Source organism: Trichechus manatus, unplaced genomic scaffold (genome assembly GCF_000243295.1).
Source record: "Trichechus manatus latirostris isolate Lorelei unplaced genomic scaffold, TriManLat1.0 scaffold00138, whole genome shotgun sequence".
NCBI classification, from domain to species: domain Eukaryota; kingdom Metazoa; phylum Chordata; class Mammalia; order Sirenia; family Trichechidae; genus Trichechus; species Trichechus manatus.
In genome coordinates this window covers 6,903,197-6,918,065 of record NW_004444074.1, presented here as the reverse complement: position 1 = coordinate 6,918,065, position 14,869 = coordinate 6,903,197, and the positions used below count along the sequence as shown (strand labels likewise).

The window sequence follows — 14,869 nt, the reverse complement described above, 5'->3', positions numbered from 1 at the left end:
ATACGAACTCGAACCCGCCACTCCTCGGGGAGTAAGTAAGGCCTCGGGGGTCCTGGGGCCGTCCGTCGGCCTCTCCGCCTTCCTCAGCCCCATTGGAGCCCCGGTGAATAGAATGTTCCTCCGTTTTATCACTGCCAACTCTCCTGACCAGGACCATTAAGTCTCTAGACACACTGAGGCACAGATGATTGTATTTCTTAGGAGAATTAGCAAGTCTAAACTGCACTTCCTTGCCAGTCCCGTATCCCCGCCCTCCACCTGTTGGGCGCCCATTCTGATATCATATTGTAACCCTACCCTATGGGTACAGGGAATGTTAAAATGATTAACTGAAGGGGACTGATTAACTACTCATACACTAAGAACCAGTTGCTTTACATTCATTATTTTATGTAATCCTCACAACTCTAAGAGATACACATTATTCACTTCTTAAAATAAGTTTTTAAAAAATGAAACATAGCATGTTTACAGAAAAGTGCCCAGCCCGTAGGCCTGATGAAAGTGAGCACACCCAGACCAAAACCTGGAAGCTGTTTTTGTGCTTCTTCCCATTACTATCCACTGCCTCCTGCCCACAAATAACCATGATCTATTAATATGATAGGCCAGTTTTGCCTGTCTTTGAACCTATGTAAATGGAATCATACACTATATATTCCATTAGCTCCAGCTTCTTTCACTGAATATTACATTTGTAAGTGATGGGGATGAGCATGGGGTCTGGGACAGGGCACTGCAGCTGAAACACACAGTTCTGAGCAGCCTTATTCAAATGGTTTGGAGAGAGGGTACAGAAACCACCACAGATCAGCGTCCAAATACAACAGCATTAGCTTTATATTCACACACCAGTTGGTTCCAATCTTATCACGCAATCCATTTTCAAAAATATAAAATAACTATTATCCTGGAGTTCAATGTGGATACAGATAGAATCATCCAACTTATCTTCCAATCACAAATGAAAATTATCCTAGGAATTTCTGGAATATAACAGATGGGAAAGAGGCCAGGAGCAGGAGAGCCAGTGAAACATCCAAACTTTCCCAGGGCAAAGGACAAGAGTCATAACTCAGGGAACAATTAGGCATTTCCTTTACATTGATCCCTAGCTGAACTGATACTCTGGGAGTAGCCAGCTCAGGCCTCTGTGCAGTACAGGACCAGCCCCAGGCCCCTGAGGGCCCTGTCTATGACACTGGTTTAATGAAGCCGTAATCCATGCACTTGATGAGACATTCCCGGGCCGTCTGAATCACAGCCTCCTTCTTCTCTTCTGGCTCCATTTTGCCCACTACAGTCAGAATCTCCAACAGCTCACTCTCCACCAGCTTCTTGGCCAGTTCAGGATCAGCTGACAGCAGGTTGTAGGTGATGACCAGGCCCCGGTGCTGGATTGACAGCTGGTCATGCAGGCAAAGCCGCTGTAGGATCTCCAACCACTGGGTCGTCTGGAAAGGGAGTGGTAGGGAAAAGAGGATTGGAGGAATCAGTGGGGAGACAGAGGGAGGAGACTGGGAAAAAGATAAACAGCAGGCACTGGCCAGGCCCAGATTCTGGGCTCTCAAAGGACAAGCACTTGTCCGGTTATCTGAGTCTGGTACTCAGCACATGCCTACTTGAGCCTCTCGGGACTAGCTGGGGGATGCCCTTCTCCTTACCAGAGCCAGGGCAGGAATCAGAGAATTAGAAGGCACTTGAAATAATCCCAGCCCTTTCGTTTGACAGGTAGAGGGACTGAGGTCCAGGGAGGGGAAGTAATTTAGCTATGGTCACACATCTGGTAAGTGGAGAGGAGAAGTATCCACCTATCCATTGCTTGTGGCTTAAGAAGGGCAGGAACAGGCCCACTGCATACCTGAATGGAACGGGGATGGCGGTGTTCAGAAAGGAGCATTCTCACCCTGGGCACGTTGGGGAATGCCTACCTCTGCCAGCCCAGGTGCCCTTTGAGAAGCGGGCTCCACACATGCTCTAGGCATGTACTTCTCCAACCTTGACTTCAACTGGAATCACTACTGGAGTCTGGTGTGTACCATCTCCTCCACCCCGCACTATACAGATGGGTGAGCAGTCCCACTACTGGGCATGCAGGGGCAGGGCTCTAGACACTCTGATCACCCCAAAGACAGAGATGGAGCTAGGACTAGAGCCAAGAGGCTTGACTCACATCACTCAATAGACACATAAAGTAGTATGGTATGGGAGAGAAGGCATAAAAACCAGCACAGATCAGGGTCCAAATAAAACAGCGGTAACCTTTATATTCACACACCAGTTGGCTCCAGCTTTACCATGCAGAGTAGAACAGTTATCAGCATGGGTTGTGGAGTCAGAGAGACCAGTGTTTAAGTCCCAGTTCAGCAACTTACCAACTGCATGACCTCAGCTAAGTTACTTCCCAGCCTCAGGAGCCTCATCCGTAATCTGTTACGCCTATCTCACAACACTGTGATGATATGATGAGATGATGGGATTAAAAGATCTTAGCATGGGGCCTGGTGAAAAGTAAGAGCTCAACACGTGGAAGTGGACAGGGAAAATCATTTAAGATACTAATCCAAGGATTTTCCCCTTTGTGCTTCCTGGTACCTCTCACCCTCACCCGCCATTGTCATCATGGATAGTAGATTTCTATATGCAGTATTCTTAAATGGAAACACAGACATAGAGAGGGGGGAAAAAGGTAACTCTTGCCTCCGAGTGTCTATGCAAACTTACGTAAACTCTTCACTGAGTCTCCTACCACAAAGAAAGGAAATGAAAGTTCAGCTAGCTGTGGCAGGATTCGTGGAAAGTTTCATGCTTATAAGTAACTGATAATGGTCCCCATGCCCATCCTCCCTGGGATGAGTCCTTGAGGGCTGGAGGGAAGGAGTGATAGAAATCCCAATAGGGATAGGATCCCAGAGCAGAAGGAGCTGAGCCCACATTTGCAGGGAGTATCCCAGTGATGTGAGGTTGCAGAGATGTCCAACATCCAACATGGTCTCAGAGACTAGAGAAACAATGGCTGAGGGAGGCTTCTAGGCTGATGGGCCCGGGAAGTTTTGCAGAGACCCCAGGATCCTAGTGTGGGAACAGGAATGGAGCCAAGATTTCTAAGCCCCTCAGGAAGAACAAAGAAGTGGCCAGGAGTGGGCCAGCAATCCTGAAGGATTCCAATCCCTCCCCAACTAGCTGGTTGTGTGACCTTTTTGCATCTCGGTTTCCTTATCTGTAAAATGGGATAATATAATAATAATACCCATCTGATAAAGCTGATAGGAGGAGTAAATGACTTGATATATGTCAACACTTAGAACAGTGCCTGGCACACAGTAAGCTCAAGGAGTCACAGTGTCCTGCGTGGACCTGCTGACCAGAGCTGGGCAACCACAGTTACTTCAGCAGATGCTGCTTTTGGGCCAGTGGTTTTCAAAGGGTGGTCTCTAGGCCAGAAGCACCTCATCCCCAATCTACTGAATCAGAATATCTGGGGAAGCTGTGTTTTCAGTCCTCCACGAGATTCTTACACACCATTAAAGTTTGAGAACCATGACTTTAGGGCTAAAAACCAAGTAGGATGAGCGACATCTAGCAGAGAGACACCCCTCTCCAGGGCTAGGACAACATAAGCCCCCTTGGAACTTAGAGAACACACACACACACACACACACACACACACACACACGAAGAGAACATTAAATCGACTATCTAAAAGAGCCTGTCTTTAAAGCAGACTTGAGTAAATTTGGGTTGACAAATTTACATTTTTCACTGTTAGTCGAGATGGGGAAGGTCCATGAACTAAATTAAGTTCAGTTTGGTGAAATAAAGAAAAGTGCATTTTGCACCGCCATGCTGTGACTGTGTAAACACCACTCCCATCACACCTGCTGAGATGGCCACAGTCCCACCCCAGGCCCTGGTCACCATGTCTGCTTAGGAGAATCTGCACCTTCTTCACCAAAACACATGCTCCCTATGGTATTCCCGACCACTTGCACGCTTCTCTTGGGGGCTCAGGAGCTCCGTGGCAGTAGTTAATGTTGTTGTTATCGTTATTATTCGTGAGTCATGCGTAATAAGCACTATCGAAGGCAGGGACTGAAACTACAGTGGGAGGGAGCTGAGCTAGTACACTTGGGAAGACCAAATAGTGAATGTAAGGGGTCTAAGAATATAGGTTTCTCTCTCTTTAGGTTGTAGGAACAGATAGCCCCTGGAAGGGCCTCCACCCGGAGGATTGCACAGGTCAGTATGGCCTGAGGGTGGGGAGGTCCTTACAGCCTACCCAGCCCGTCGCTGCTCCCAGGGCCCACTCTTACCACTTGGGTCATCTTGAAGCAGAGTTTCTTATGTGCTGCTGTCAACATGGCCAGGGCTCCAGCGGCCGCATTCTGGACCTTGTCGTCATCCTCCCCGCAGAGCAGCACCACCAGCTTCAGCCGGTCATTCCCATCGGCCAGGAACCTCTCCTGTACCTATGGGAGAAGGGGGCAGATGAGAGCGGAGCAGGCAGTTACATGGCTCAGAGAAAACTATTCCCCAGCTCTCCAGCCTGAAAAGAGAAAGATGTATCTGAAGCCCCGCTCCCTAACCCAGGATCCCTGAGTTTTCCTCTGAGCAGCTCTTTCATGCCACCTCTCCTAGGAAGTCTTCCCTGATTAGCTAGATGAATGGGGCTAGGAACTCCTCCAGCTAAAAGGTAAAGAGAATAAGGAAGTCCTTGTATGGTGTGTTCTACCACCTCTGTTTGCATTCAGCTATCCACACCAGGAGAAGGAGGGAGACACAGACCGCTGAAGGGTAGGTAATGCCTAAAGAACCATGTCTGACTTTTCTTTGGGGAAGCCTGGAATGGTTTCTCTCTGCAACAGATGGGCCTTCAGGCTCTGCTATAAGATGCTTTTGCAGTCACTGAAGGCACAGGGACTTGGAGGGAAGCAGAGACAATTAGGTTGTTTGCTTGGTGATTAGAGAGCTGCTGCACATTCTCCACCAGGGAGAGGGATGAGGCTTCCCAAGGGCCTGAAGGCCAGAAGAGCCTCCTGGGGCCCAGGGCCCTTACATGTCTCAAACAGGCACGAACCCCGCACAGCATGGCACCTCACCCCACCACACTACAGTGAAATCTGGTTAGTCATGGTTAACCAACCAACTAGTTGTTGTGGAGTCAATTCCAACTCATGGAGACCCTGTGTGTTTCACAATAGAACTGCACACCTAGGGTTTTCATGGCTATGACCTTTTGGAAGGAGATTGCCAGATTTTTCCTCCAAGGTGCCTCTGGGTAGGTTCGAACTACCAACCTTTCAGTTAGTCGCCCAGTGCTTAACCGTCTGCACCACTCAGGGACTCCTTGGTCAAGTTTAAAGGTGTTTTATTGGGTCAGGTTGCCTAGCAGTGGAGCTCCAAAAGGGGACAAAGGTCACAGCTGCCCAGAGTTTGACCCTCCACCTGTATCTCCCTTCTATGAGGCTGGACCAGTGGTCATCAGAGGCGAGAGTGTGGAATGGTAGAGGTGGTTCACATGCTCCCCTTTCATGAGCACAATTGTTACTGGGAAGCAGCTGCCCACCAGGGACCACATTTCCCCACCTCATGTACCTAGATATGGCCATGAACTAGCTCTCATCAATAGAACAAGAGCAGAAGTGACATGTGTCACTTCATTGGCCATGACAGTTGAGTATTGCAGGTTCCTACCCCATGGTCTCTCTCCCCATTCACCATCTGAATGGAGACCACCCCTAAAGTGGCAGAGAGCGAGACAATTATTTTGTTGTTGTTCAGAATATACACAGCAAAACATATACCAGTTCAACCGTTCTACATGTACAATTCAGTGACACTGATTATATTCACGTTGTGCAGCTATTCTCACCCTCCTTTTTTGAGTTGTTCCTCCCTCATTAACATAAACTCACTGTCCCCTAAGGTTCCTCTCTAGTCTTTCTAATTGGTGTTGATCCCATATAGATAGTTCTTCAAAGAGCACAATGCTCAAGGCAGACATTTTTTATTAGTTAAGCTAGACTACTGTTTGGTTTTTAAGAAGACTTAAGGGGATGTCTTTGGTTTAAGGTTTAAAGATTATCTCAAGGCAATAGTTTCAGGGGTTCATCCAGCGTCCATGGCTCCAAAAAGTCTGGAGTCCATAAGAATCTGAAATTCTGCTCTGCGTTTTGGGGGAGACAATTCTTGATGATACAGGAATCCTGGATCTCTGAGTCGTTGCTTGGAAGCAAGCCACCCAATCCAAACTGGACTATGACATGAGTGAGAAATGAACTCTCTCCTGTTTGGATCCTTGCACCTGATTTTGTTTATTCCGGCAGCTTGTTCTCCCGCAGGAAAGGCTGCTACCCAACCCCTGCTCCCCTCTCTCTGTCCCGTCCTCCTTGGACACGCTCTCTTGTTCCCACATGGCTGTCAGGCCCCCAGCCCAGCCTAGGCAAGCTCCCTGGGGGACCCTGGCAGCTTCAATTCCTCTGACTTTGCCAGACTTTTGTGGATTGGATTCTCCTCCTATAGCAGTGGGGAGACCCAAGGCTGGAGTTAAGTATTTTGGGAAAACAAACTGGGTCTTGCACCGGGCCCTACATGAGGACCCAGGAGGGCCACATGGCCTGGCCCTCACGTTCATGAAGGGCCTCAGATTTAGACCCTCTTGTTATCTCTGATGAGATTATACCTGCAGGCACAGAGACACTTCAACTGGATGGAAAGAAGAAGACATTCATCATCAGTTATAATCTGTCCCATTACTAGACCACGAGGCCTATTGCATGTTCTGAATTCATTTTATTTTTATAAATTTTATAATTATCTATGAAAAGCACAGTTATACTGCATTGCAATTACTATGGAAACAGTGATGGTTCATTAAATGTTAACATTTAAAATATTCTAAAACTGTTCATAACTGCATTTTTGCATTTCTTTATGTTTTTAACATACATGGAGCTTCAATAAATGCAACTGCCCTGCCCTCTCCTGACCTCTAAGAGGCCCCGGCCTCATGTCCTGCTTTGCTGGGAGGTTATTTAGGCCTAAGTAAATAGGAGTCCCTGGGTGATGCAAACGGTTAACATGTTCGGTGGCTAACCAAAAGGCTGGAGGTTGGAGTCCACTCAGACGCACCTCAGAAGAAAGGCCTGGTGATCTACTTCTGAAAAAGCAGCCCCTGAAAAACCTACGGAGCCCAGTTCTACTCTGACACACATGGGATCACCATGAGTTGGAATCGTCTCTATGGCAACTGGTTTTAAAGCAGAGAAATGGCACCTTCCACCTCATTCAGCCCAATGCTTTGTGTTCAAAGCCCCAGCTAAGGATGAGATTACTCTGCATGCTTTCCCTTGTCTCCTTTGTACAGGAAGGGGGTTTGTAATCACAAAAAGATCCAGAGATTCTTGGGTTCTCTGGCTACAATGCTACCTTAATACCACCATAATAGCCCCTGATGTCACCCAAACCCTGGACTCTGGTTTGACTCTCCATGCCTTGGTCCCCATCCCTCGCCCTGAGTCCCCAACCTTACCTCCTTGTTGGCCACCATGTTGCACATGCACTCAGTGGCTGCCTGCCGAAGCTGGTCATGATTCTCAAACATGTAGTTCTCAATGTCTGGCAAGGCCTTCTCCTTAATGATCTTCTGCCTGGGGTGAGAAGGGGTGGAGGAAGAGAAGCCACTGAAACTTCTAGAGTGGGCATGTGTCATTTTTGGCCACCCAGGGCTCATTCCCCCTCCCCTTCCTAGTGGTGTCCCTCCCACATCCTCAGCTAGCCCAGTTTGGATGGTGTTGACCCATCCCCCAGCTCCAGGAGGGGCACCCTTGGACATAAACTTCATGACAGACACATCATAGTGTCCTGGCTACAGATGCATCCAACTGGACATTTTTTTGTATTGTTATTGGGAAAGAGAAATTCTCTCTTCCTCTCTCTTTCCTGCTGGCCATGAAGCCAAGAGGATGAGAGGAGAGGTCTGAAGCCATTCTTGTGACCACAAGAGAGGGGGAAAGCCCATCTGAGAATTAATACAACACAGAAAGGAGAGGAGAGAGAACTAGGACCTGGGGCAGCTCTGAAACCCCTGCATCAAGCCACACCTGGATCTGGATTACTTTTTATTTTCATGGGCAATCAATTCCCTTTGTGCGGAAGCCTGCTGGGGTTGAGTTTTTGTTGCTGTTGTGATTGGTTTGTTTTCATAAATGTTTGTGGAGTGTAAGATTAAATGAACAAGAGTGAAATGAATAAGTGAATTTAAAAAAACAGTAAACCAGTGCAGGTGGTCTAGAAAGCGCATGGGTCTTGGAACCAGATGGACAGACAGATGGAAATACATGTGGACTCTACCACTTACTACCTGTGGGAATGTGGACAGATGATGGAACTTCTCAAAGCTAGCTTCCCCACCCGAGAGACATTTTAAATAAGAACATATTTTGCTCATCAAGGAGTTCCTAGGTGGCATAAACAGTTAAACTCTCAACTACTAACTGACAGGTTGGCTGTTGGAATCCACCCAAAGGCACCTTGGAAGAAAAGCCTTGTGATCTACAGCCCAAAGGTCATAGCTGTTGAAAAACCTGTGGAGCACAGTTCTACTCTGACACATATGGGTTTGCCATGAGTTGGAGTCGACTCGATGGCAACTGGTTTTGTTGTTTTGGGTTTTTATTTTTTTGCTCATCAAAGCTGGTTCCCTGGCCTCTGCTAGTTGTCCTCCTGGGGTTGAGTTTTCAGCCACTTGCAACCAAAAGTATCCCAACGCAATATATTCTACCACACCCCTGCTTCCAAGAAGGAACACGCTTGATCCCCACCCACCCACCTGGGTGTCTTTTTTACTACTTTAAAAATAGTCTCTGTACAGCCTCCCTTGGCTTCATATGCTTACTCCATGGTCTTTCCAAGTATTAACTCACATCCCTCTCACTGGCGTTCCTACCCACTGCCTTTGATCCTGTCCTCAGGGGAGAGCAAATGTAGTGCAAGATGTAAGTGAAATTTCAACCACTTTATGGGACAGCTCTCCCCCTGCTCCCCCCACCCTTCCCCACTCACCGGAGTTTGTCGCTCCGCGCAGACAGGTTGGTGAGGCCTAGGAGAGCCTCGTAGTTCTGCAGCCCGTCCCTCTCTGTGTCCAGGAGACGCACGAGGGGCCGCACTACCTCATATACCTATGCAGGCGAGGGGGTGAAAGCATGGGTCAGGTGGAGACCATGCTACTCATCCCCGGTCCCTTACATTTATAGGTGCCAAGCTTTAACATTTCCAAAGCACTTTCCCACACATTGTCTGATTTAATCTTCACAGTAATCCGAAACCAAAACTCATGTGGTCAAGTCGATTCTGACCATAGTGACCCTATAGGACAGGGTAGAACTGCCCCATAGTGTTTCCAAGGCTGTAAATCTTTACGGGAGCAGACTGCCATAACTTTTTCCTGGAGAGTGGCTAGCGGGTTCAAACCGCTGACCTATCAGTTAGCAGCTGAGTGCTTAACCACTGCTCCACAGGGCTCCTAATGATCTGAAAGGCAGGATGATTTTCCTCACTTTGCCCAGAATCCAGGTGCCTGGATCTTGGAACCAGACAGATGGGTGCATATGTCCTCTCTGTGACAGCGTAAGGCCCCAGGCTGGGGGTAGGGTGACAAGGGAAAGGCCGCTAGGAGCAGAAGAGACTTCTCTCATTCCCCCCCACCCCACCCACCACAGACACCCACCCTCTCTCCCGGGAAGGCGATGTCTGGGTTGGAGATGGCAGCGATCTTTGCTAGGGCATGGGCTGCCTTCACCTTGCCCACGTCGGTGCCCTCCAAGGCCAAGGGAATCAGGGCCTGCAAGAAAGGGCACAGTCAGTGCTCAGTCACAGACCCAGCCTTTCTCCGTCCTTCCTCTCCAGCTGCCATCTGTTATCTGTCTGTCTGTGCCAACAGAGTTGCAGGAGGACTCTTGAGACATAATCAGCTCTTGACCAATCATAGAAAACATTCAAAATGTAACCAACTCAGTCACAATTAAAAATGTAACCAAGTCATTCCTTTGGTTCCCAGCACACATCAAGGTTTTCACCCCTACCTCCCCCCACCCATTCATAAATTCATTCTGCTTTTGGAATAACCAATCAATAAACTGATATTTTACTTTCTGCCTAAACCAAACCTAATCATAACAGCAGCTTTTGTTGAGCACCTACTTTGAACCAATACTTTACATGTATTTTCTCTAATCTTTGTGATATCCAGCAAAGTGTATGATTTGTCCCATTTTACAGATGAAGAAGCTGTGGCTTCAAGAGGTTAAGTAATTTATCCACAACTAAAAAAGGGCAGAGCAAGGACTCAACTCCAAGTCCTCTACTCCAAGTCCAAGGTGTCTATATTTGCACCATGCTTCCTTCCAGTAGCAAGGAATATAAATGTGATTCCAAAGTAAATCCCATGACACATCATAAAATCAGGCAGAAATTGGTTTGGGGATATGTGCAGGCAGCACAGATAATGGAGTGACTGTGTTCCAGGAGGTCAGGTTGGGCAGGAGGTACATTATTCTTGGATCAGGCAAGGAGTGTTCATGAGCATATGCACACACACACATACACACACACGTGCACACACACACCTTCCAGGATGGCAAAGATCTCATGCCACCCAATTACCTTGCCACCACCTTGAGCCACAATGGTGCCTCTGTCCTTTGGGTTGTCACACAGTGCCAGAAACACCCTGTAGGGCCAAGGATAAAGGAGAACATTTAACGCACCAGCACACCCTTCCCATAGCATCAGCAGGCCAGCCAGTCAGAGCTAGCAAAACCCTACGACCAATAGGGCCACGTCTGGCTGGGTGGGTGCCACTGCTTGTGTTCCAGCCAACTCTACATTCTTCCATCATGGCACTCACCACACTGTATTGAAACTGTGACCTTGGCTGCCTCTCCCACCAGGCTGTAAGTTTCCTTTGCAGAGGTTGTGCCTTAATCTCTGGAACAGTAGGTCCCACACAGGGCATGGGAACAAGGTAACCAGAATGGACAGTGACCTCTTTTTTCCTAATGGAAATTTCCCTCTAATGACCTACCTCACCTAATCACTTTTCAATGCAGATCCCCTTCAGTTTCTTCTCTAGATCCCCATGTGTCCCAATCCCTTCATTTAATCCCTCGTCATTTCTGTCTCCCTGCCCAGCCTCCTCCCCTCCACCCCCAAGCCCAGCCCCACTCTGGCCTACTGCAGCCCCACCTGGCCAGCAACTCCTTGGTCTGGTTGGTGAGGATGGCACTGTCTGCTTTCACCATGCAGGTCAGCGTAGAGATGACACCTGCCTTCAGAAGCCGCTTTACCCGCATATCTATAAAGTCCTTCTTGTCCTGGGGAGATGAAGGTGACAATGGGGAGGGGGCCAGGGCACCAGAACAATTTGTGTTAAAACTTAAAGATGATCCGCTTCTGACTTCTTGTGGTACACTGAGTGATAATCCTCTAATGGTGTACAGGTCCTAATCCCCGGAACCTGTGAACATGTTACCTTACATGGTGAAAGAGACTTTGTTGTGGGATTTTGATTAAGTTAAGGATCTTCAGAAAGAGAAGTTATCCTGGATTATCCAGGTGGACCCAACGTAATACAAGGGTCCTTGGAAGAAGAAGGCAGGAAGATTAGAGTTAGTAGTAGGAGATGAGATGATGGAAGCAAGAAGTTGGAATGATTTGAGGAAGGGTCATGAGCCAATGAATGCAGGCAGCTTCTAGAAACTGAAAAAAGCAAGGAAACGGATTCCTCCCTCAGAGCCTCCAGAAGGAATCAGCCCTGCTGACGCTTTGACTTTAGACCAGTGAGATTGATTTTAGAATTCTGACCTCTAGAACTATAAGACGATAAATGTGTGCTGTTTTAGGCCACCATGTTTGTGGCAATTTGTTACAGCAGCAATGGGAATGTAATCCACTTCTCCTAACTCCCATTGTCCAGCAACTGCCAAGGGGCATACAGCATGTTCTACTATATAAATACAGAGCCTGAGTAGCTGATACGGTAAGGAAATGAATTTCAAAGGCTCTTTAATTCACAGAGGAGTGAAACAAAAAAATGATAATCTAAAACACTAGATGAGTCACTTCTGGGCAACATGGCGCTATAGGCAGAAGCACCTCGTCGTCCCTCCACAGCAAACATCCAAAAAACTAAGCCAAACAGAGAAAACGGCAATCCTGAAACCCTAAGCATCAAATGAAGAGATAAAGAATTCAGCCAAGCACCGAATGGAATAAGAAACTGACAGAGAACAGAGAGTGAGGAGAGATACATGGAGAGGTCCCCTATCAGCTAACGCAGCATGGATCTGCCATCTTGGACTCCTCTCAGAGACCAGCGAACAGGGGGTACGAGAAAGCAGCTTCACGGAGCTTCCAGCAGGAGACAGAACAACCCGTAACCAGCGATATACACTTTCCCATCCCCACACTTCTTCACCCCCCACTTGGCCTCCTTTGCTTCCTGCGGCCACAGTCTCTTGTCTGGGAAGAATCGGCTTCACCCCAGTGTTGCTTGGATTCCACCTGCCCTCACTGGCTGGCTCCCTAAGTGCCGTTTGTTGGCTGCTGGTGTTGCCTTTTTCTGCTCTTTAGATTTCTTCCTTACCTCTCACCACCTCCCCCTCCTTTCTTTCAAATACCTGGCTCTGTGTACCATTGTTGCTTCTTCCTGAAAGGCTGGAAATGCCACTCAAATGTGAGACTGCTTCCCGGCCCATGCTGCCACACTGGTGGGATCCCGGGGCTTTTTGTTTGTTTGTTTTGAATTGTTTGTTTGTTTGTTTTCTTTTTCTTTTCTCAAATTGGGAGCCCATTCTAGCTGGGGAGTACTGCCTGGCTTGGGACCTACCCCCTTAGTTTATGCAGATGCACGGAGGGATCCCTGAGGACATTTCTTTTTTCTTGTTTTGGTTTTTCTTCTGTTTTTTGGGGAGGGTTTCTTGTTCTTTTTTTTTTTCATTTGTTTGTTTTGTTTTCTTTTCCCTTTTTGTTTTTCTTCATTACTCAGTTTCTCATCTCTCTATACTTTCCTTCTCTTCCTGTCCCCTGAATACCTGGTGCTGAGTGACACCTCTATGCCTTCTAGCCAGGCTGTACTTCACGGCCTGGGAGCAACTTCCCCAGACCTTATAGCTGCACTGGTGGGATCCCTGGGAGCTTTTCTTTTCTTGTTTCTTTCTAATTTTTATTTATTCATTTTTTCTTTTCTTTTTTTCTTCTTCTTCTCCTTTTTATTTTTCTCCATTTCATAGTCTCTCGTGTCTCCACTTCAATGGCAAGCTCCTCTTTTTTGTTTGTTTGTATGTTTTTGGCTCCTGTTCCTCTCTCCTCTCTCCCATACCCATCTCAGCTCCACAGATCACAATCTCCCCTCTCCATCTGACCTACCTGCACTGTGCGCTGAACATCACACTACCAAGCAGTCCAGGCACAGCCTACCAGAACCTGCCCTGCACTGATTACCAGCCCGCCCTGGTGGCTGTAGTAAGTGCCACAAACAACTCATCCCAGCAACTCGTCTTCAGCTAGACCTGCCCTGCTGTACCATATCTGAGTGACTGACCCTGTCATTTGGAGAGGGAGGTGAAAATTATCGTGCCCACAGATGAGCAAACAACAAAGAACACACAGCCTGCCTGCTCAGACATAGCCAAATAAAGCAAAAAAAAAAAGGACAAAACAAACAAATGTACAATCAATAAACGAGAAAAATAACTACCTAATGCCCCAAAGACGGTAGACAATATCAAAACATTTACAAAAACAGGACAGGATGGTTCCAGTTGGTGTCCAAAATAAAACATCAGATGACTTTCCAGTAGAAGAAAAGGCACTAGAACTACATGATAGGGAACTTAAGTCTCTGATACTCAGAGCTATCCAAGAGTTGAAGCAAAAAGCAGACAAAAATGGTAAAAAAAACAGACAAATTCATGGAAAAGGCATACATAGAAAATATAGACAAAAAATGGAAGAATTCAGGAAAATAATGCAGGAACAAAATGCAAAAATACATTCACAACTAGAAATCATACAAAAACAACAATTATAAATCCAAAAGATAAACAACAAGATTTTAGAAATGGACAGTGTCATAGAAGGACTGAGGAGCAGATTTGAAACGGAGGAAGACAGGATCAGCGAAATTGAAGACAAACACTTGTATACAACTCTGTTTGAGGACAAATCAGAAAAAAGAATGAAGAAAAATGAAGAGACCCTGAGAATTATGTGAGATACAATAAAAAATAAAAATTTTCGAGTGATCGGAGTTCCAGAACAGGGGGAGAAAACAGAAAACATAGAGAGGATCATTGAAGAACTGCTGACAGAAAACTTCCCCAATATCATGACAGATGAAAAGCTGGCAATCCAAGAAGCTCAACGAACCCCATATAGGATAGACCCCAAAAGAAAATCAAAAGGCATATCATAACCACACTTGCAAAAACCATAGACAAACAAAGAATCTTGAGAGCAGCTCGAGAAAAACAAAAAGTCACATACAGAGGAGAAACAATGAGACTAAGCTCAGACTGTTCGGCAGAAACCATGCAGGCAGGAAAGCAATGGAATGACATATAAAACCTTGAAAGAAAAAAAATTGCCAGCCAAGAATAATATATCCTGTAAAACTCTCGTTCAAATATGATGGTGAAATTAGGACACTTCCAGATAAACAGAAATTAAGGGACTATGTAAAAATCAAACCAAACTTACAAGAATTATTAAAGGGAGTCTTTCAATCTGAGGACAACCAACTTCAGCTCACAGGCTGAATCTAGGACGCAGGATTGTACCAGCCAGATACCAATCTAGGAAATGAACTCTC

At 46.8% G+C, this 14,869-nt stretch overlaps 1 protein-coding gene across 3 annotated transcripts in view; it reads right to left on the bottom strand.

Annotated features, from left to right (window-relative positions):
• Positions 1-699: 699 nt before the first annotated feature.
• The window catches only part of UNC45B (unc-45 myosin chaperone B), a 38,107-nt gene continuing 23,937 nt past the window's right edge, over positions 700-14,869 (bottom strand). For 2 of the 3 annotated variants that reach the window (XM_004385425.1, XM_012558127.1), the window contains 7 exons: positions 11,245-11,372; positions 10,663-10,729; positions 9,728-9,841; positions 9,064-9,179; positions 7,532-7,649; positions 4,314-4,469; positions 700-1,454 (listed from right to left, as the gene is read on the bottom strand). In XM_004385425.1, the coding sequence (XP_004385482.1) occupies positions 1,194-1,454; positions 4,314-4,469; positions 7,532-7,649; positions 9,064-9,179; positions 9,728-9,841; positions 10,663-10,729; positions 11,245-11,372 (960 nt within the window). In that variant the 3' untranslated portion in view covers positions 700-1,193. The remainder of the gene's footprint in view (positions 1,455-4,313; positions 4,470-7,531; positions 7,650-9,063; positions 9,180-9,727; positions 9,842-10,662; positions 10,730-11,244; positions 11,373-14,869) is intronic. The other variant, XM_012558126.1, reaches the window with a different exon arrangement.